The 23,600-nt window shown below is 43.3% G+C and overlaps 1 protein-coding gene across 1 annotated transcript in view; it reads left to right on the top strand.

The window, feature by feature from the left end:
* robo1 (roundabout, axon guidance receptor, homolog 1) overlaps nt 1–23,600 on the top strand; it is a gene marked incomplete at its 5' end in the record, with an annotated part of 252,027 nt that overhangs the window by 185,356 nt on the left and 43,071 nt on the right. Inside the window, 2 exons of the mRNA XM_083886423.1 lie at nt 13,134–13,291; nt 22,824–22,944. Of these exons, the coding sequence (XP_083742549.1) occupies nt 13,134–13,291; nt 22,824–22,944 (279 nt within the window). The remainder of the gene's footprint in view (nt 1–13,133; nt 13,292–22,823; nt 22,945–23,600) is intronic.

Raw genomic sequence — 23,600 nt, 5'->3', positions numbered from 1 at the left:
CCACAACACCCTAAATTTGAGGTAGCACAGCTTGTTTGGCTGCCTTAGCTACTGCTAGCTTGGCGAAGCCTCTAAGCTGCGATGCTAATAGAAACTTGCGATGATGCTGCTTGAGTCTACTAAAATCAACTGATGTCACATCACTGTTGCAAAGTTTAACGCAAAGGATATACATAGCCCTTCGCTAAAGCTGAGGTAAGAAGTACACGCTAGCTCGCAGCGCTCTACATTCAAGCGTCTGCAAATAAGGGTATCGATATGTATCTTTATCTGTTTCAGTAGCTCTGAAATCTTCCACGATGCAAAACCTTCGCCTGGAAAGTCCAGCTGAGCAAAGCAAGCGGGATCTGTGTAATGTTTGTGATCTCCATTATCTCTGACACGAAGCAGCCAAAACCAGACCTTCAGTCAAAGTGAACGGTCTCATCTCCAGTTCCACACCGGGATCTCATTTCCCCCCTGCCCCTGGCCATTGCTGCGCAGCACCTCACTGCAGAATAACACTCCATCAGTCACTCCTGTTTGTCCATGATACGTCTTTTGTTTTTGGAAGATGGATCTGAAGAGATTTGTGGCGCATGCTGCTATCTGGTACGAAGATCTCGGGGGCTAACAGAGACGTGGAAGAGATCTGCAGCAGATGTTTGCGTACTGAAATGCTCAGATTGGGGGGGGGGGGGGTAAGCGATGTAGGTCAAATGGCACTCGGCGGGAAGGTGAGCTGTGTTTATCGATGTAATTTCTCTGATGGTGTGAGTGTGCGAGGCTCCGCTTACAGTGCTCCAAAAAAAACACCGGGCAATCCTCGCCGCTCAAATCAGCCCGTATCGCGGCGTGTCACATCAAATTAAGGGTGTTTGTGGTGTTTGCAGTCTGACTGGTGTTAACACAGTCGTCAACCGTGTGTGTTTCTTCTCTATTCCTTTCTTTTGGCGCACAACAAACATGTAAAAACACTAAACACCACACAGATCTTGGTTCCTCGGACGAAAAACAAGTTCCCTCATATCCCTCTCCCCTCATCCCTCCCTCCCTCTTCCTCCTCTTAGTCTAGTCATATTTAGGAGTGCACAGTCCTACACAGCTCCTTTGTCATCGCAGAGCCGAGGAGGGGTCAGGTCTGGGGGAGGCAGTGGGGGCTCCGGGGGCCAGGAATGTTAATTGGGAAGATTGTTTTAATAAGGCCCACATCTTTGCAGATGCTGGGGAGAGGGCGAGCTTGTGGGGCCACACAGATGGGAAAAAGCCGGCTCACAGAGCGATATTGTCAGCAAGCACAGCTGACGCGATGTGAATTGAGCTGTGTTGTAATAATAATAATAATACACGTCTCAGGATTGAAGGCACAAGTGGATAAAGATATTCCGCCGACGTGTTTATGCATGCTTTTTGTCCTGCGGTAACAAGATTTCCCCGTAATGAGCGTTCTACTGTGACAAATCTATCCGTTTGCATATCCTAGTTTTGTGTCGTTTAAAATCCTGTTAAAGTGTGAAAACTCAGAGTAGAGAGAGAGAGAGAGAGAGAGAGAGAGAGAGAGAGCGGCAGTGGAAAAAAATATCCACTTCAATCAAGTGGTATTTAGTCAGAGAAGCTGAAGGCTGCGGCGTTATTTGCCCTGCTTTTAAAAAATCCATCTTAGAGATTTCTGATTCTTACACCGACTACAAAGGAACGTGGATTTTGTTTTCGGTGTTTGCAGAATGTGCTCGCGGAGGAGCGGCATTTAAAGATTCAACAGCAACATCTCTCTCCAGAATCAATGTCCCCATCACTGGAGGATAATCCGCAGAACACGCTGTCAGCACTTTCTCTCCGAGAAGAACCATTTCCTCAGCTGAATTTACTTCCGATGTTAAGCGAGGCCCCTCAAAGATGTTCACTTACATACACCGTCTCTTTGGTGTGTTATATTCAAACATTTACCTTGACGCCACGTCGCAGTCAAATGTCAGTCTGGGGCGTGTTTCACTTTCACACGCGGGATATTCTCATAGCTCACAAAGGCGACGAGCAGATACCCATTGCGTCTGACAGTGTTTTGTGTGAAAGAATGACGGAGCATACTGTACAGGTGTAGAGGTTTGTGTGCCTGTGATAGTGTTACATCTGCTCCTTTTGTGTCTCTTCAACAGTGAACTTGGGGCTCGGGGCGATACAGTGAGTGGTGAGAGCCGGGTTACCGAGGTTCTCAGTTCCTTACTCGTCCCCGGGGAGTTGGTGGTAGAGCTCCATCTATAGACACGACTCACAAGACACACAGCTTATTTTTACCTTTGTCCCCCCCCCCCCTCAAAGCACAGAGAGCTCCGTCCAACCTACTTTTGCAAAAGAGGACATTTCAGAAACACAGTTCTGTAGATTCTGGCAGGTAGGCCTAGCAAAGGTTGTGACAACAGAAGCAATTCTTTACATTACAGATGACTCTGTTGAGTATTTTCTCCACGCATTAGTAGTTTGGTTCATACATTTCCTGAAAAGTGTTTCCTCAAATGTCTTGTTTTGTCCAAAACACCCAAAGATATTTAGTTTACTTCCTAAAAGCATAAAAAGTTCACATTTAAAGAGATTAAGGCCTACATTTTTGCCTGAACCCTAAATTTTGCGCCTTCACGTGTAGGGGGGAGCAAGGGGAATTGCGATTTTGCCCTTATAATTAACCCTCAAAATGTAGCGAGCTCTGATGCAGGCTTAAATGAAGTGGAATATGAAATTACCCACAATGCTTTTTTGATGGCGGCCACATCTGCCGAGGAACAATTTAGTTGTAATATAATTTCTCAAATAAGCACGTTCCACAGGACCGTTGAGCTTTGAACACTAATGTCAGAAAATAACTGACGAATTATGATAGCAGCTAGCTAACTAGATAACTAGCTAGCTAGCGGCTATTTGCAGAGTGCTTCGGGAGTGTGCTCTCTCGAAGCACTCGGCAAATAGCCGCTAGCTAGCTCTGCTACATCTGGGTAGTTTTGTCAGTGTTTTGGACATGTGTACCGGTGTTCACTACAACACGCATACCTTGGACTTCAATCACATTCTTGATATAGCGTTTCCGAATACTGAGAAAAACCGGCGTTGACGGAGAAAAACAAACGCTGCCAAATGCAACAGGCAACACAACAACTGGATCCGCCGGCATTTTCCCTGAATGAAAATAGTAGCACGCTCCACCGGTAGAATTGTCAACATGTGACGTAGGTTAGCACGTTCGTTATGTTCACTACGCTAATTTGCATATAGTGGTGTCCCAATTCCATAGGGAAGCGACTTCCCTCAACAAAATTTTAAGGTGGAGGTATTGGGACGGGCCCTATATGACCTAAACTGTTTTATTTATTAAAATAGCAGAACAAAAAACAGTTAGCAATCAATTTTTTATTGTTGATTATTTGTTGCAGCTTTATCCGTGCACGGTAATATGAAACTCTTGATATCAGCTATTTACCGTTAGCTTATCCACCTCCTAATGCAAAAACTATGTACGTCAAAATGCATTTCGTAAGAACAAGGTTTGTCCTTGAGAGCCGAAACAGCCCTGAAATCACTCTCACATGTGAGACGGAGTGTACGGCTGATCTTTCGTGGGGGCTGACAAATCCTCAAATGGCCGGTTGAAGATTTTCAGTCATTACGTTGAAAGTGATAATCTAACGCAGATGTTTACGGCACAGGCTCGCATTGTAGCGTCGGGAGTTCCTATCAAGGATTTCATGAGCTTTTTCTGGGTTCGGTTTTATAACATTTCATGGACGGACTGAGCTTCTCGAGTGGCTTTTCTCAGACGAAAAAAGACTATTATTTTAGCCCAACTCGTGCTCACTGCAGCTCCCCAATCAAACCGGCACTGTTTATTGAAACTATGAGCTGCCCGGTCACTCACTCACTCACGCTCTCACTCAGTCACTCCCATAAACCTGCCTTCCGATGCCCTCTGTGCCTTCCACCGTGTTAGCCACACGCCATCACGCTCTCTCTCATTCTCCGAGCCTGACGAGAAGACTTATGACCATTTAAACAAACACAGGCACTCAATGGCCTCTCTGTCTGCGGCATGGCTTCCTTTATGTGGTGCGTGTGTGTGTGTGCGTTTCTTCTAATTGCTGTGTGATACTTATGTCCATAAGGACAACGTGTGTGTGTGTGTGTGTGTGTGTGTGTGTGTGTGTGTGTGTGTCTGTGTGTATGCTAACGTGGGTAATCGTATCGTATGGGCTTTTTATCCAGAAGAATTTGGCGATTTTGAAGCTACTTTGTGGAAAAGTGGAAAAAATCTCAAAGCGCCAACGCCGTGTTTTCCATTACAATATAGTACCTTCTCAACGTGGGCGGAGTCATCACTGCTGTATGAAACTGCCGTAACACACAAACACACTCTTAGAAATAAGGGTTCCTAAAAGGGTCCTTCTACAAGGACTGAGGTTCTACCTGGAACCATTTGCTTCTGAAAAACCCTTTCCCAAAGAAAGGGAAAGGGTTCTCCTATAAACCTTACATGGTTCTAATTAGCACTTTTATTTCTAAAAGTAACTTGTAAAGCAGTTGTTTTCAGTGCATCCGAATCATAAGAATCAATTAAATATTGAGATTTTAGACTAGCTCGGTAATTGTTGGAGATTAACCCACGTTTTGAGAATTGTTAGGAAGTGGCCGGCAGTCTTGACGACGCCGCGAATAGTATCACCTCGCCAGAGCTGGTCCTAAAAAAAAGTGCCAGGTACCAGATACTATGCTAGTGGAAACGCAAAATAAACACACCGAGGCGAGTTGAGTAGCGCTAGTGGAAACATGCTATAAGATACAGCTTTTGGAGTCCTTTTAGGAGGTTCCGTTTGTTCGACATCTGTCTTGAAACGATGCTGTACTTCTGCAAAACTTTTTGAAAACACCCAAAAGAACATCGTATCGGGAACGTTTCCATGTGGATCAGGCCTGGACTTGGCTCTCGGCAGACGCTGAGGGGCAGACACGTTCTCTGCCGGTGCCAGCGAAAGGTCCGTGAAGCCATCTGTCCAGACTGCCACTGCCAGGCATTGACTCTAATCATCTGGCACAGCGCAGTCACCTCCCCTCCTCAATTTTTACCTCGGTTTCACTCAGCGCACATATGCACCAGCAGAGCTGATTAATTTCCCGACATGTCGTGGTTTACATTTGTATCTGCTGTTCGCGGCACATGTGCTGCTGCTCGTTCTCTGGACGCCGTTCAAAGCACAGGCTCCAGTCGTCGAGGTGTCTCCACAAAACGATGGTGTAAACACACGCTTTTATTCCACTTCTTAGACCATAACAAGGAGGAGTAGATGAAAGAATGCGCTGACAGTCACCGTCGTCGTGTTTATTTACTAATGAACTCCAAGTTTACCGTTATTTATAGGACATGGATGTTCGCAGCAGTTAATCACGGAGTCCTGTCTCCGTCTCTGTTACATGTGAGCGTCAGGGATGACCTCATGGAGTTCAAGGTGTGCAGGTGCGAACCCTAAAGGCTGCTCGGGTAACAGTCTGTCTGCTCCTGGTGACATATTTACGGGTGTCCGTGAGGTATCTTTCGGTCAGTCGGGCACTTAGGCTGTCAGGCGTTTTTTTAAACCGGCATCACTGCGCAGATGTGACCTCGTATTGAATGTCACGGTTGTCTGCAGAGCCGCTATTGTTTCCCACCGTGATTTATCAAGACAACGTTTGAAAATGGATGTGAAATATATATACATCAAAAGAACAAAAAGTTGAAGGAGTGGCCAAGAAAGGCTTTATTCTTTTATTTAGGACGTGTCAGTTTAATGTTTGGAGGGAAATATTATGACAATGAAAGGCGGATATCGCAATTTATCACAATAAATGAAAATAGTGTATTTAATTTAAGAGATTTATCTGTAAACTCGCATTTCCTCTCCTGCTTTACTTTAAATTGAGTGCAAACGTCTTATATTTATTGTTATGTGTTGAAGGAGGTTGACAAAGTATGATTTTCCGTCGTGGAAACCACAGTTTTTGTTCGTATTTGTTATTGCATGCGACATAAACGCCTTGTACTTTTGTATAAACTGACCCTTTTTTTGCCCCGCGATATTGATTTTGTCGAAAATCGAGTCTGCGCTTGTGTATATTACTGAAAACCGTGAAGTTTATTTCTATAACTTCCCGGCAAAGGCATGTGTGTAAATGGGGTCACTTGGGTAAAAAGAGCTTTGGGTGTTTTCTGCCGGGTTGAACGCGAGGACAGTGAGCTCGGAGCCAGGGAACGAGAGAAGAAAGAGGAAGAGGGGGAACTGCCTTGTCCAGTCTGATCTGTGTGATGCTGGGGTCAGGGCAGGAACGAGGGAGACAGAGATTCATACTCTTATATCTTCTCACCCACCAGCAAAACTACAGTATGTGCAGTGCACACACGCACACACGCCGAGGGCAAGACGTCCAAACGCAGCAGCTTTTTGCAATAGAGTGGCACGGGTTAACAACGGCATCGATATGAGCGCGTCTTTGATGTGAGCTGCTCGTTGTACATGTGTGTGTGAGCAGAGAGAGCGAGGTACGGTGAAGGGGTCAAAAGCTGAGAGAGAAATTTCGAGACAAAAGTGGGAGGTGCACGGAGAGAGAGGAGAGAGAAAAGGATGAGCGGTGTTTGTCCCACAGGACAACGCTGCAGGCAAGGTGAAGAGCACCGGCATGGCAGGGATTAGCAACACAACACAGATGCATCGTTTCTTTTTGTTGCTCGTGGCATCAACAACACGAAAGAAACGGAACAGACGGAGGATTTATGTTGTAAAGGAAAGTACAAATATACTGGAGGAGGGGAGCTCATCCGACATAACCGCTGTTTTAATGCCCATAAACCTGTCATTGACCATGGATTGGAGCGGAGTTAATTCTGTGTATAACATTATCTGTGACACTGCTGCTGCTGTTTCCAGGTATAAACGGTTCCCATCACTGTTGAGCAAAACAAAAAAACAGAAGGGGGAAAAAAAAGAATGAAAGGAAAAGGTCCTCTGCAGCTGGGCCTGGAAGCAGTAACTGAGAACATCTGGAGCTGCTTAGCCATTTGATATTTTCTTGGTATTCCTTTTACAGTCCATTCATCCCTCCTTTTATGTCCTCAGGTAATATTTGATGTTGTTAGACCCCTGGTAGTCCGACATCCCGGCAACTTGTGAAGCAAATGGAGCAAACACGGTCTGTTTAAGGGAAGCAGAAGGAGGACAGGAAAAAGAACACCATCTTTTATTCGACTCATTCGTCGCTCTCCTTTTTTTTTTTTTACTTCTACTTATCTTATTTCCCTTTTTGGCCTCCCCTCCTCTCCGTTCATTCATCCTGCTTCCCCCTGTGCCGTTCTCCACGTCCACTCTGTTACCGGCGCTCAGCGGTGTCTCTCTGCAGGAGCGACTCTGTGTGCCTTTCTGATAAATCTTTAATTCCCCCGCTCGCTCTGTTTTTGTATCCGTCCAAAGATTTGCAGGGAAGCTCGTCGTACTTTGGTTTAATTTCCTCAGAACAAAGCTCATCTGATCTTCCCAACCCTGACTTGTGTGTGGCATTAAGTCTTCATTTTCATTAACATTGAAGAGGGGGGGGAAAGCAAGGGAATCTCATTTTAATTTGACATTTAAACATCTGTTTTCAATTTCCTCAAGGGAACATGCATGTGTGTGTGTGTGTGGGTGGACGGGGGATAGTTTGTGGGGGTGATGAACCTGCGAATTGTCAGAGCTGAGAGCAGTCATCTCAGCTGACCTTTAAACAAGGGGTTCGGGTGTAAGAAATGATGGCAGCTAATTGCGTTAGCCTTAGCGCGGCTCCCAATTTGCTACCGTGGAGGCGCGGCGCGATCTATCACACGGTGTGGTGAGACGTGGCTTAGCTTAGAACCCAACAGATGTTTGCCACAGCAAAGTAAACCTCAGCTTTGATGGATAAGGTTGTTTTATGCACAGTCAGCAGTTTGTCTTACATTGAAATGAGATTAGCGAGGGTTTTTTTTTTTTGTGGAGAGTTGATGCAGTGGATCCTTTTGATCTTGACAAAAGCGCATTAATGTCTGTCCAGCTCCTTATGTTCCTACTGTACATCCCATTGTTAGCACGTTTCAGCAGATCCAGCTACACAAGTGCAACATCTGTTCCACTCTGTTTAAAAAGGCATCAATTCAGCGTCTGGATACGCCTGCTATCTGCACTAGCCTGGAAGTGTAGCGCTTCAAAAACAGAGTTTTTGAAAGTTTTAAGAAGGCTTCTGGCTCTGTTTTAGTTTGGAAAACTCCTAAATTAAAAGTTGTTTACCTTCAAATATAAATGACTGTTAGCTACATGTGAGGCATTGGCAAATGAGTTCACCCAATGCTGTGCCTGCAATTACTCAGTCTTCCTCATGAGGGCGACATAATTTCTGCACTGGATTCAAAATCGCATTTTCCAACGTGCAAATGTTGCAATTTATGCGACGAAAGAAACGTCACTTCCACGGAAGCTCAGCTTCTCTGGGAGTCATTTGAGCAGTGGGCGGGGCGCGAACGTCAGGCTTCCGCATGATGATTGGAGGAAGTGTCTGAAAGGAGGAGCCTGTTTTTGATTGACAGTGTTGCAGAAACAGACACGATTTTGTCGATGAAAACAATATTCATAGCATTTCAGATTTACATAATTATCGTGTTTCCTCCAACAACGCCTACTTTCAGTCTCGACTTTGAAACTGTCATCGTCGAACTAAAGAAATCTTTTCTTTTGTTTCCTGCTAGTAGTTATTTTAGTTTTCTGGGACTAAGCAAAGTCACTTTCTTTTATCTAAATGCTGTTTCATATGAAAACGCAGCGGTGTGGATATAGACAAAGAGGCGAGTTCATGCTGAGACCTGTGACTTTTTTCACATATTAATGCACAAACTGCAAATCTCTCTGTACACACACACACACACACACACATTGGCTTTAGCCTCCCTGTTAATAGCAAAGGAAATATTATCTGCTCGGGGACAGCTGCAGGCTCATTGGAGAGACAGAATGGTAGAGTGGGCTCATTATCCTAAACACAGACACAGACCACACTCTCGCTCTATCTCTCTTTCTCTTTCCCCTGTGAGGACAGTGCACTGTGAGAGCCTCTCTATCCCATATTGTTTCACCCAGTTCCGAGTCCCAGAACAGGAGAATGGTGTTGGAGTGAGGCGAGCAGGGCCTGGTGCAGCTTAAATACAGGAAGGAGAGACGCTGGATACCTTATTCAAACCAGGGGGGGTGTGTGTGTGGGGTATGGGGGGGGGGGGGGGAGGACAGAGGCAGCTCATTCCACCACAGCTCCGGATCTGACAGCGCTGCTGGCGGAAGAGTCGAGGCTTTGTAGCCCCGTCCAGATCCTGGTCCATCTGTCTGTCTGACAGACTGTCTGGCTGCCTCTCTCTCTCTCTTTCTCTCTCCTTCTCCCTCCATCCCAGAGGATTTTGTTTTCATCCACGCAGATGTTCGGGGCTGTCTGCCGAGCAACACTCAGCTGTGTTTATAAAAAAGAGGTGTTGGTTTGGTGGGAGAGAGAGGGCAGCGTGGTGGGGGGAGTGAGGGTGGAGGTCACCGCACTGTTGGTATAAACACTGGATGATGCCAGCTCTCCCTCTGGCCTCCAGCTCGTCTGTACAGTATCCTTTCTTTTTTGTATTCTATCTTACACATCATTAGTTTTTTTTATTTTCCACAGTGACAGAAGCATCTGCATGTTAGCACAAAGACTTACACTGAGGATAGATAGATAGATAGATAGATAGATAGATAGATAGATAGATAGATAGATAGATAGATAGATAGATAGATAGATAGATAGATAGATAGTGTATATACATCGATAGATACTAGTTAGTAAGCTAGCATAGATACTACTTAGATAGATAGATAGATACTAGTTAGTTAGTTAGCATAGAGAGATAGATACTAGTTAGTTAGCTCGCATAGATAGATAGATAGATAGATAGATAGATAGATAGATAGATAGATAGATAGATAGATAGATAGATAGATAGATACTAGTTAGTTAGCTAGCATAGATACTATGTAGATAGATACTAGTAAGTTAGTTAGCATAGATAGATACTAGTTTGTTAGCTAGCATAGATATATAGATAGATACTAGTTAGTTAGTTAGCATAGATAGATAGATACTAGTTTGTTAGCTAGCATAGATAGATAGATATATAGATACTAGTTAGTTAGCATAGATAGATAGATAGATAGATAGATAGATAGTGTATATACATCGATAGATACTAGTTAGTTAGCTAGCATAGATACTACTTAGATAGATAGATACTAGTTAGTTAGTTAGCATAGAGAGATAGATACTAGTTAGTTAGCTAGCATAGATAGATAGATAGATAGATAGATAGATAGATAGATAGATACTAGTTAGTTAGCTAGCATAGATACTATGTAGATAGATACTAGTAAGTTAGTTAGCATAGATAGATACTAGTTTGTTAGCTAGCATAGATATATAGATAGATACTAGTTAGTTAGCATAGATAGATAGATACTAGTTTGTTAGCTAGCATAGATAGATAGATAGATAGATAGATAGATAGATATATAGATACTAGTTAGTTAGCATAGATAGATAGATAGATAGATAGATAGATAGATAGATAGATAGATAGATAGATAGATAGATAGATTGTTTAATAATAGTAAAAATTAAGTTTTGGATGAAAACAGTAATTTATAAATACTATAAGTAATAGTCAGCATTGGCTCGCCCACACACATAGCCTTGATAAAGAGGATATTTCTCTGGCATTATTAGAAACTGCATATTTACATTTCTACTGTACACACTTGTGAAACGACTGTAGAAAAGCAAGGAGCACTATTCAAAAAATCCATTTGCATATTATCTGAGGCAGCGCTGCTAACAACATGCTCAGTGTTTGACTTTCCTTTAAAACCCTGGGCCTGTATGTGCAGTAACACTCTTCAGGTTGACCTTGCAGATACAAACAGAGAGACAGTGTTTCTTCAGAGGGAGCTGCGGCTCTAATGGATCGGATGTTTGGTGTTTACATTTACATTCCTGGACGACTGTATCTGCTTTTTAAGTGCAGTAAATGAGCTCACTCACCACACAGCTGCAGCAGAGAGTTTCAGTAGGACTGGAGTGAAGTGAAGGGTAGTGTAGGGAGGAAGATTCAGGAGGTCAGACTACACGCTCATTATTCAGCTGTGTACAGCAGAGTGAGCAGACTGTAATCTGCAGACCACGTCCTCCTCCTCCTCCTCCTCTTCCTCCTCAGCGCTGCACGGACAGCACATGAGTCAAAACAAAGCCGGTATCTTTTGCTTTGTGTGTGAAAATACTTCTTTTTTCTGTGCTGAAGATTTGAAATGTTACAGCTGCAGATAGGAAGGCTGGTTGGCTGGCTGGGTGTGAACATGGGAAGTTTTCTCTATCATTCTCAACACAACAGTGTTTCCCAGACCTTTCATATGGGGACTGACTTTTTAAAGATGGACCACTTAACCATGCATGGACCACTTTTTAATAGGCAACCTAATAATATCCAAGAGATGCTAAGGTAGACTGAAAAATCAGGCTTGTATTTGTGTGTCTTAAATCATTTCGAATAAATATCTACTTAAATAAATATTGCACCTCTGGCAATTTGTCGTCAGCCATATTGCAATATTATTGAAATTTTGATTAATTGCTCAGCCCTAATAATCAGCACTGAGTGATTTTTCTTTATCAGTCAAATACAAATTTCACATTTTGGTCACAGACACTTGATAAATGTCACTGAAATGTTATTTTTCATCATCTTAGACTTTTTTAAATTGAAAATAATATATATAATTGCTTTGCAGTACATACATGTAGTTAAAAATAAAATATGTTTGAATGAAAATACCATTAGTGTCCAATAACAGTTATATTTGATCAAATGGAGAAAAAAGAGAAAATTGGTTGAATGGGTCATCAGTTGCCCTCATTTCCAAAAATCTTCACTTATTGAACTCCTAAAATGAATATCGACTTCATATTATGCAAGTTATTTGAATTATGTAGTCATAAACATTAAGTCAAAGTTTGGGAATATGTGTTTAGGGACCTCAGAAACATCTACCGCATCCCATCGTTGGGTCCCGACCCAGTCTTTGTGAACCACTGCTCTACAGTTGCATTCCCACTCTGCGCTCGAAGAATCAGAGAGCAGCGTCTCACAGAGGCTGAGGACACTTAGGACAGCCGGAGCTCACGTTCATCCCCAAAGCACAGACAAAATAAGCCACGGGGCAGACACATGCATAACTTTTCCACGCACCTAAAGATAACAACACATGTGTACACTGACACTGACCTCATATACTGTGTGTGTGGGCCCCAAATAACAGCCCTAATATTTACAAGCGCTGTTTTATTTTCGTGTGTGTGTGTGTGTGTGTGCGCATTGGAGCTGGAGAAATGATTACCGGCGTGCTGTCTGCATTGAGCTTGTTGCCTTTTTCATTGCTTTCCCCTTCTTTCAATAAACCTCCAGTTTATCTTCAACACGGCAGACGTGGAGTCTATAGATCTTCTCTTCTTTCTGCTTTCTCAGATATTGATGACACATTGTGATCAGACAGGCGGGGAAGAGTAATGGCTTCATGTGAAGCAGGTTTTTGTCATTTTGCGTTCAATCATAAACGAATATCAAAATTCCTCTTTTATTCCTCTTTTTTAAATTTGCTCATCCATTAGTATCATCTTTAATGTCGACGAGGATGAGAGGAATGAAAAGCTAATGTCTGAATAATGGAAATTCGCGGCTGTGTCATCATGTTTTTTAACATATTCGCAATGAGGTAGGAAGGCGATGATTGGATCCAATGCAGATTTCCATCCATGTGGAGATAGCATGCATACATGAGTGCGGGAGGGATGTAAACATGGACGAGATGAAGTGGTGATGATTGAGAGATTATGCATGCGTGTGTCGGTCTGTATGGTTCGGTCAACAAAGACCAAGGTCGCTGCTTTTGGAGATGGTGTTCATGAATGCGCGCTCATCACCGCTGTTGTATAGAGTATTGACAACAACGGCAGCATATGGACATGGCCTTCACGCATGTATCAGTAGATTTAAATGTCTTTCTCTCTCTTCTTTCTTGCAGTTCTTCGCGACGACTTCAGACAAAACCCTGCAGATGTGATCGTGGCCGCGGGGGAACCAGCCGTCCTGGAGTGCCAGCCCCCGCGCGGACACCCTGAACCCACCATATCGTGGAGAAAAGATGGCGTGAACGTCGACGACCGAGGCGAGCGGATCACTGTGAGTAGTGATGCTCTCATTCATTATAGCCTGCAGACTTGGTGATGGTGATGACCGCACAGAATGACCCTCGATGATGCAAGTCAACTCATTACCGTGTGTGTCCTGAAAGATGGATTCCTTTAAGTCATCATTCACGCACGGCAATTACAAAAAAAAACCCCAGATCAGTCCACTTTTGGTGGCTTCACTCTTTAACGACTAAGGTAAAGAATCAGCGTTGCTTCATTATTCAGCAGCAGCAAGCGGCGCTGCATTGATTAGAGATGGTTTTGCTGATGAAATCCAGCAGGAGGAAAATGTAGATCAGGGAGGGAGAAATGAGCTGAGCAGGATCACTCAGGAGAAGCCACAACTGCAGAATCCAAACAACCCTCTACATCTCATTTACAACAGAATCGCCAGGTTTTTTTTTTTGTTCTCAGCTTTAATTAAAACAACAAACAGCCAGCTCTGCTGTATCTGCCAATCACCTCCGCTCGCTTGTTTAGTTATAAAGTCCTGTCTTGCGAAATTTCAGCTCGACTGTTGCAACCAATCATGACTGCATTCACTTTTCCAGACGCAGCAAGAGACTTATTGTTGTGTTTGAATATCCTGATTGGATGTTTGCTTAAAGGACTCTGACTCAGCACTCGGCTAACAAACCTGTGCAAAGGGTAGAAGGTCTGTAGTCGGTCTGGATCACACACACACACACACACACACACACACACACTTTAAAGTCTGACTGTTGGGGTTTAAAAGTTCTGACTATACATTGTTTGGCCTCCGTTTGCTGACGATGGCTAACTTTAGAGAAGAGTCATGGAAAATTCAATCTTCCCCAGCTAATAAATGCAAAGTGCTCATAAAGATGTTCCACTCAGTTTGTTTGTAGTGTGTGTGTAATACTTAAATGAAGCCTGAGGCTGGTTGTGTTAAATCCATTTTTTTATTATTGGTTATGTAAAAACTGTGACTTAATGCTGTTGGCAGTCTTCAGTGAAGAACTGAACATGACTAAGTACAGTGTTGCTCAGTGAGGGCCTGTTGAGGTTGTCTTTAATGTAACTCCTAAGTAGTGAGAGAACTTTCTTATTTATAGCAACAAGTGGAGCTTTTCAACTACACAGTTCCAGCACGACTCGGTTCGGCATGGCTCGACTATACACTCTAAGAAATAAGGGTTCCAAAAGGGTCCTTCTACAAGGGCTGAGGTTCTACCTGGAACCATTTGCTTCTGAAAAACCCTTTCTTCGGGAAAGGGTTCTTGGTAACACTAATGGTTCCAGTAAGAATCATTTTGATCCAGAGAACCATTTAAAACCCCTTTCCTGAATAAAGGGTTTTAAAAGGGTTCTTGGTGGAACCCTCCAAAAGGCTCCAGGTAGAACCTTTATAAAAAGTTTCTATCTGGAGCCAAAAAAGATTTTCCTATGAGTACCTGCTCTGATGAGGTGCCAAGCGAACTGAGTCGATACTAAAATGTGAAGTCAACAGACTTGCCAGCCACCGATTGGTCAGAGAGTGTTGTCACTGGTAGAGGCATGAGTGCGACGTCCAACACAAGAATCAAACGGAACAATGGCAAACTGTAGATTAAAGTTAGAAAGACTTAAACATCTTAAAAAAAAAATCCAAAAAATCCAACGTTTAGCAAAGGAAATGTCTAAAATCTCAATCTCAATAGAGTCTGGTGTATCGCGAACGTGAGCCGAATCACAACTCCGCCCACGTTGAGGAGGTACTGGAGTTTTGCCGGAACTGTATTGTGAAAAAGGCGGAAGATTACGGCCACTTTTTACACCTGGTATGATCATCAGTTTTCAGGGATATGCTCGTATTCAGACTAAAGTCTAAAGAAGGATTGCTCACACGTGGCATGAAAGCGCTTCCTTAATTTGACCACATACGATCGGATCTGACGTCACACTGTTGTCTTAATTGTTTGTTTAAAGAAAAGAAAATCTGGCTGTATTGAAGTGTGGGTCACTGTGGTGCATGTGGCCAACACTGTTGCCTCGCAGCAAGAAGGTTGCCGGGTTGCATCTGTGTGGAGTTGCTCCAGGGTCTCCGGTTTCCTCCCACAGTCTAAAAACATGCAGAGGTTAATTAGACACTCTTGAGTCCCTCATGTGGAGGATAAAGCAGTAGACAATGAACGAATGAATGTATCTTTAGTGAGCGTGTTGTGTTCGTATGAATGAATAGATGCTCTGCTTGTGCCGCTGTAACATGAATTACGCTTTATCCGTTGCAAATAAAAATATGACAATCATTGTTAAAACTGTGGTAGTGGCTGCAAATGAATGAACATGTGTGCACTGATTAGGGTACAAAAAGAACAAGAAGCTGGAACTGCCGCTCTAATGCACCATGAGGATGTTTTACATGCTCAAACCGCCTCCAAATGTGGTTCCTGTGATTGGATGTGTACACACATGCAGGACAGATTGGAGAGTGAAGTGTTCAGATGTGGATTTAATGTGATCTGCTATAATCAGATCGCTCAGGATGGATGTTTGTACCCAGTTCGAACACAGAGTCTCAGAGTCTGCTTAAATGGAATGAAATCCTATTTGTTCCTCACTGCAGTCTTTGGTTTTACAGGCGAGGTCCATTAAGGACAAAGCTCTCGCACATGGCCTTTTCCATAATTATGTTTTAACCCCTCTGAAAATACACAGGCTATTTCTGTTGTTTACTTCCATCATAATGTCATTTCTACCCCCTGCGTGGTGGAAGTGAGGACTTATCTCACTGCTGTTTGTGGGGATATTGTGTACTGATGGGTGAAATCCTTTGAGCACACGCTGTGAACGCCGCTGTTGTAACACTGAAGCGGTGACTCAGAGTCGCGTCCCTGTAGCCTGCAGCAGCAGCACTGGGCCTTCTGTGGAGCTGAGACCAGGGCTGCTCGTATGGTAGATTTAACAGCTGGTGTTGCTCACTGTAAACTTCCTGTCATGCAAAACAAAAAAAAACCTCATGCTCTTAAGCGTTCCCAAATGGCCAGTTTTAGAGCAGCGCTAGACGTCACGTACGATCATCGGAGTATGTGTAATCAGCTGTGGTGACAGACGAGAGACAAACCCCGGATCCGGTAACGCCTGAAATGCGACAGTCACGGGACAATGTCAAGAATTTGTTTATGGTACCGTTAATTTGCTCGGCGTGAATATGTGACTGTAGAGAGGAATCTTTATGTGCCGAACAGCTGAGATTGTCAAAGGACAGACCCCCCCCACCACCACCACCCCAGCCTGCATTGTTGTGTTTGGTCTAGTCAATTCCTTCCACCACGCAACATGCTTGAACGTGCAGTCGCCTTGGTGATCGGTGGGTGATCAGAGCAGGGTCCTAAACCACCTGCAGTGGGGATTTTCTCTGCACACTGTGTTTTACTGGGATGGGTCAGCGTTCAGAGATAAAGAGGGAAAATGTTGTTTTTATGTTACTTTTTTTTTGTTTATCAGAACCAAAAAATGTTTCCCTGAAAGTGCAGCCAACTATGCTGTGCCAACTCGGCCTGCAGTGACTAATTGGTTCCTCCTACAATATCATTGAGCAGCTGGACAAGCACTGAATTTTCACCTTCTACCTCAGGCTACATCCATACTTTGAAATTATTGTCGTAAAAAAACGGTAGGAATATGTTTCTGCTCTGTGCCAAAGGTAATCTGCGAACATCTGTAAACAGGAAGCTGATTCTCTATGTTCTCTAAGTTCGACGAATGTGAAAACAGCCAGACTAGGGATTTATTTCTTTAGATTAACAAGGAAGTCAAACTGAAGTGTTCATGGAGAATATTGTTCACATTTTTTTTATCAACTTTCATCAACTTTAGCTGCGTTAGCTCCTGTAGCGCCGGAAAAAGACGTGTGTGACGTCATGTTTACTTGACTCCCGATTGTTAAAATGAGTCTCTAAAGTAACGCTAAACTTTAAAAACAGAGGCACACATACGTAGTACACAGTTATGCTAGTTATTTGTAGCGCTGCTCTTTTCATTTAATAAACAGACCGCTCCAGTTGGACTGTAGGCGCACTAAACGGGCTAACGGATCTAATGGTGCTAACTGGTAAACGGTGCCTGGACTCCAGTATCGCGGCACATAAACATGAAGTCTTTTTCCGGTCAGTCGTCATAGAAATGCGTCATGCGTTAACGTTGACGCCGTTAATGTTAACGTTAACGTGCCAAGCTATTTTTGTCAGATTTTGTCAAATTTGTCAAGTCATGGCCAATAAGAACCAATCTGGAAGTGACTGTCATCATTTCTAAGGTTTCGAAGGTTTCAGTTTTCATCATCCAGACTAAAACACAGCCCTGGAGTTTTAAAAAGTTCTAAAATCTTATTTTAGGCTTTATGTGTCATATATTGTTGTCGGAACGTCACCACCAACTATTATCTTCTGTTTTAAGGCAGACGCACCACTGAACGCGTCTATTCCAAATGCTTACCGAGGCTTATTCTGTGTGTTGATCCTACACAAGCTCTGTATATGCAGGTATCAACTGGGATTTACCTCGTAATGCTGCAGCAACAGCCACGTTCCTCTCAATTTTGGAGGAACAATGAACACAGAAAAACACAAAAATTCAAGCCGAGACCATTGTGTGTCTTTGGAGCCAGTCCGTCGACAGCATCACAAATGGCCAAAACGCGGCACATTGTCCTCCTCCTCTTGTGGAATATTGTGGCGGCTAATTATCAGGCTGGAAATTAACCGCTGTGTGAATACCGGCGGAGTGCTTTCGCTGAATGGGATGGAGGGGGTGGTGGTGGTGGTGGTGGTGGGGGGGGGGGGGGGGGCATTTGCATTATCAGCGTTGCCAAATGACACGAGACAAAGGCGGCAGGATAGAGCCATCTCCCTGTAATGCAGGGATAATGGTCAGATTGTTGGAGCTTTCAGCAGTGTGTGGCTGTGCTGTACTGTGCTGTGCTGTGTGGGACGAGTCCCTGCTGCTCTGGCACTGTGAATACGCCTGTGGAGAATGGGAAACTGCCACAGACACAGAGAGGTAAGAGTATGGATGCAGAGTGGACGGAGCTTTAAGTGGATCCTCATGTCGGTGGACCCAACAGTCCGCCCCTGCTCTTTCTCCTCTGCGTGGTCTGCCCTGACCTTGAGCCTTTGTGAATGTCACAGTGTTTTTAGCTTTTAAGCCTTTTCTCAAACAAACAGTAACATAATGACACTTCAAACCCCTCCTGCACCGCAGGGTGTCCTAAATAAGCCAGCTCTCCACAGCCTCTTCACATCCTTCTGCCTCCTGCTTTTCTTTTTTCTTTTTTTTTACCATGAATATTAAACAGGGATGAAGGGCAGAGGAATGCCTCTGAACCAGAAGAATGTTTTCAGTTGCAAAATTACCCCTCAAAGATCTTAAGACTTCCCCTGAACACTTCAAAAAAGAAAAAAAGAAAAAATACATTTACACTCCCATTTGAAGTTTCTCTGTCATGTGCAATTGATGAAAACCTGACTAAACGGTATTATGATGTTTATGTGCTGCGACGTAACTTGCGAGTGAACACACATGCTGGACAGATTCGACGCTCGTCACTGGAAAGAGACGCTTTTTTGGGGGGGGGGGGGGGCGATATTGTGTGTCAGGTTCTCTGTCATTGGCTCGCTAATGGGGGTATCACTTACATACTTGCAGGTGGTGGTCCACGTCTTGCAGGCTAATGTGCGTATTTAAACCCTTAAGCTCCATCAAGGTGCAGAGATCATTGGTGCACCGAGCTATTGTCTCTGTCTACCATGACTGCTTTGGTTGTCAGCTGAGAGAAGGGCTAAGAGGCCTGTGCTGGGGCCTGGGCTGGATTTCTGGCTGCCTGAGAACAAAGCACCTCCTCTGGCCTGTAATCAAAGCCATGGGAAATAACAGACATGACATTCACTCCTGGGTGTGTGTGTGTGTGTGTGTTTGTGTGTGTGTGCGGTTCATGTGCTATGTTAACTTGCTCTCACTTGTACTATGTAGTGTAAGTACACACCCACAAGGAAAAAAAAGAAAATCAAGAAACCCATTCTTTAAAAACATTCCCCACATAGTAAGAGACAAAACTGTCGTGAGGCGACTGGTTAAGTGTTTTCAGTCCTCAGGTGTTCCCTCAGGGACGTGCGGTTGTGTCTTCTTTGGCTCTGTGTGTTTTGTTGTTTTTTTTTACCCTGAGGGGGGAACAAGGCCGACGGATGGCGATAAAGACTTCAAGTGGATGCTGAGTGGTAACTGTACAAAACTAGAAGAAGACAAAGTAGTCCATTTGGGCTATGAAAGCTCAGGGTAGGGCTGTGACACTGTATTGTTCACAGTAATGCTAGGGATGAGCATTTCAGGCACAAATCGACAAATATTTGAAAACTTACCGAAGAAATAACCCTCTCATTTTTTACATGTAAAAAAAAATCCTGCATTACGTTGTGATGTACACTCTTAGAAATAAAAGTTCTAAGTAGAACCATGTAAGGTTCTTCGGCTTGAATCCTTTTTGGCTAAAGGTTCTACCTGGAGCCTTTTGGAGGGTTCCACCAAGAACCCTTTTAAAACCCTTTATTCAGGAAAGGGGTTTTAAAGTGTTCTCTGGATCAAAATGGTTCTTACTGGAACCATTAGTGTTACCAAGAACCATTTGCTGAAGAAAGGGTTTTTCAGAAGCAAATGGTTCCAGGTAGAACCTCAACCTTGTAGAAGGACCCTTTTGGAACCCTTATTTCTAAGAGTGTACAAGTAAGACATAAAACTACTTTGCTTTATTTTGGTAAATCCAATCATGTGTTTTATAAAGTGAAACAAATGTCTGTTTTCCCGTTAGGAATGTCGAGCTAACAGCAAGAAAAATTGGTAAATTGGCAGTAGAATAGGGAAGGATTATTTGTTTTCAGACAGAACACAAAGTGGCTGAGTTTGGAGCAACAGCCACAAGAGGCATTCAAGGCACCATGTAACTTGTACAAATTCACTCTTATAAGTTGCCCTCCCATCTTTAGCTGTGTTAGCACATTAAGTCCTTAAATATGAGGGGATTGAAACTGCAAAGAGGCACTAGGCAAGGCTGCCCAATGTCCCCGCTTTTATTTGCCATTGCAATTGAACCGTTGGCATTAGCTATCCGACAGGATATTACTATTAAGGGAATTATCAGAGGGGGATTAGAGTGTAAGGTATCGCTTTACGCAGATGATGTGTTGTTATATATTTCAGACCCTTCGTCAAGTCTCCCTACTCTGCTGGGCACATTGAAAGCTTTATCAGGTTATAAAATAAATCTTCAGAAAAGTGAATTAGTGCCAGTCAACACATCTGCAGAGGACATCTCTTTTAATTCAACCCCTTTTAAAACAAATGCAAAAAAGTTCAAATATCTGGGAATCTGGGTTACACGTAACTTTAAAGATTTATTTAAGGCAAATTTTCTGCCCCTGTTAGATAATCTGAAACAGGATATTAAACGTTGGGATCTGCTGTCTCTCTCCTTAAGTGGAAGGATCAATACCATCAAAATGAATGTATTGCCAAAGTTCTTGTATCTGTTTCAGAACCTTCCCATATTTCTGACTAAGTTCTTCTTCAACTCCGTAGATAAACTCATATCAGCCTTTATCTGGAACAATAAAAATCCACGCATACGGAAATGCATATTGCATAGACCGCGTCTCCAGGGTGGCATGGCACTTCCCAATTTTTTGTTTTATTATTGGGCAGCCAATATTAGAGCGCTCTTGTTTTGGATGTCAGATGTTGACAACTCAAATACTCCTAAATGGCTAACTTTGGCGCATACTTCTTGTGGACCCTCTTCCTTGTCAGCTTTACTGTGCACTGAGCTCCCACTAGTAAAACCCATGTCTTATTACACCGCTAACCCTGTTGTGGCATATTCGGTTAAAATCTGGACTCAGTTCAGAAGATCATTTGCTCTTAACAGCCTCTCCCTTTTTGCTCCGATAACGAAAAATCATATGTTTCCTCCTTCAATGTCGGATGGAGCCTTTGGTGTGTGGCTCAGTAGTGGGATACATTCATTACAGGATCTTTATGTAGATAAAAACTTTGCGTCTTTTGAACAACTGGTTAATATATTTCATATCCCCAGATCCCACTTCTTTAGGTATTTGCAATTGCGGAGTTTTATAGCCTCACATTCCAACTGCTTTCCCCTCTGCCCCTCGGTATCTTTGTTGGAGTCTATTTTTAAGCTAGGGAAGGACTTGAAGCAGGTTATAGGGAAGCTATATGGCCTTCTCAATTTGTTTCAGTTATCGACTCTAGATGGTCTTAAACACAAATGGGAGGAGGATCTAAACGAACAGATTCCAGATGCAGTATGGCAGAAAGTTATCAGGAGGATCCACACATCATCTGTTTGTCAACGACATTGTGTTATACAATTTAAGATAGTACACCGACTTCACTGGTCGAAAGTTAGGCTGTCTAAATTCAGACCAGAGCTTGACCCTATCTGTGATCGATGTAAGCAAGGCCCCGCGACTCTATTACACATGTTTTGGACTTGTCCAAAATTACACCACTTCTGGCAGTCCATTTTCGACACTCTCTCTAAAATATTAATGCAACCAGTAGATCCATCCCCTCTTACTGCTTTATTTGGTGTCACTCCACAGGTTGTGAATTTAGGTAGCAAATCCAATATGGTGGCCTTTTGTACACTGCTGGCCAGACGACTGATTCTGTTCAGATGGAAAGACCCTCTTCCTCCTTTGTACTCCCACTGGATTAAAGAGACTATGCAATATCTGAAGCTGGAAAAAATAAGATACTCTCTGCAAGGGTCTGTGTCGAAATTTTATGCAATATGGCAGCCCTTCCTGACATTTGTGGAGCAAATGGAAACAGAAAATTTGGCTCTATAATACAGATTCTCCTATTTGTGTTGGTACATGTGTTTTTTCTTATTCATTTTTATTTATTTATTATTTTTGCCTTGTCAACAAATATGCATAATGACTGTATTTTGATTTCGTGGTACAGGTTTGGTGGGTGGGTGGGTGGGTGGGTGGTGATTAGGGATTAGTTATTGTTTGTATTGTAAGTGTGTTTTATGTGTTGTGAAAGTCTTAAATAAAAAGACCTTGTTCAAAAAAAAAAAAAATATGAGGGGATTGGTCCTGGACAATCCTTGGTATAGCTTTGACTCTACACTCTACGAAGCACAAGTCTTCTGCTGCTGCCACCTTGTGGTAATAGATGCGCTACCTGTTAGCTATTATGGATAAATCATTGTTCAGTGTCGACATCAAAGATTCTCCTGAAATATTCTGTTATAATTTGGCACTTCTGCTCGGAGCAATAAAGAAATACAAATGATCACCACCGTGTGTTTGTGCATCGTATTTTACGATCGTGTTGTAACTCACAGTAAATATGTTCAGACTTTCATGAAAGCAATCAGGAGATGTGTAGGTGTTGTTTGAGCAATGCTTTTTTTTTTCTATCGCTGTGTCAACACCAGGCCTTCCCAGTGTCTCCCTGCCTCTAATACTGATGTTGTTTTCTCTCTTCTGTTCCCTCAGATACGTGGAGGGAAGCTGATGATCACAAACGCTCGGAAAAGTGACGCGGGGAAGTACGTGTGCGTCGGCACAAACATGGTCGGAGAACGAGAGAGCGAGATCGCCGAGCTTACAGTGCTTGGTAAATGAGCGTCTTTGCCTGTCATCCACTTGACTTTCTGTCCACACATTTCATCTATTTGTAGACAACAAACAGAATCCAGATGCCGGGCTTTGATTGTCTATCTCCCGAGGAGCTAAATGGTGTCGCTGACCTTTATCAGATAGAGTGTGAGGTGACCGCCAATCTCACACCTTACTGCGAAGTCCAAACGCTGACCCCGGCAGCTTTTCTCCTTTCACCAGCTGCACCCCATTTCACCATGAGTGACCTCTGACTCTGATATTTCCCAGCGTGCCAAGCAGAGAGCATGTCCAGACTCCTGATTTTATCACCAGCCCTTTTTTCACTTCCTCCGCCCCCCCGTCTCCTCGGAGACCTGTAATAATCTGTCACAGGGAACAACAACAAAGGCAGTTTTGTAAAGATAAATAATTGCACTGAAATAATACTGTCAGGGCTGAAACCAGGCCAGCTTGTGGCTTTTGTGTTTGTCCGTATGAGTGCGTAACACAACCCAGAAACTCGGGTTAATCATCAACCACCCAGGTTAGTTTTTTGAGACTGAAGGAATCTGTCCACAGAATGATTATTTTTCAAGCTTTCAAGCAATTCTAGGACATAATAACTGAAGTGATCCTGTTCAACAGGGCTTTATTTAATCTCTGTATCATTTT

The sequence above is a fragment of the Microchirus variegatus genome, assembly GCF_963457635.1.
Source record: "Microchirus variegatus genome assembly, chromosome: 3".
NCBI lineage: Eukaryota > Metazoa > Chordata > Actinopteri > Pleuronectiformes > Soleidae > Microchirus > Microchirus variegatus.
This window is presented reverse-complemented; position numbering and strand designations above follow the sequence as displayed.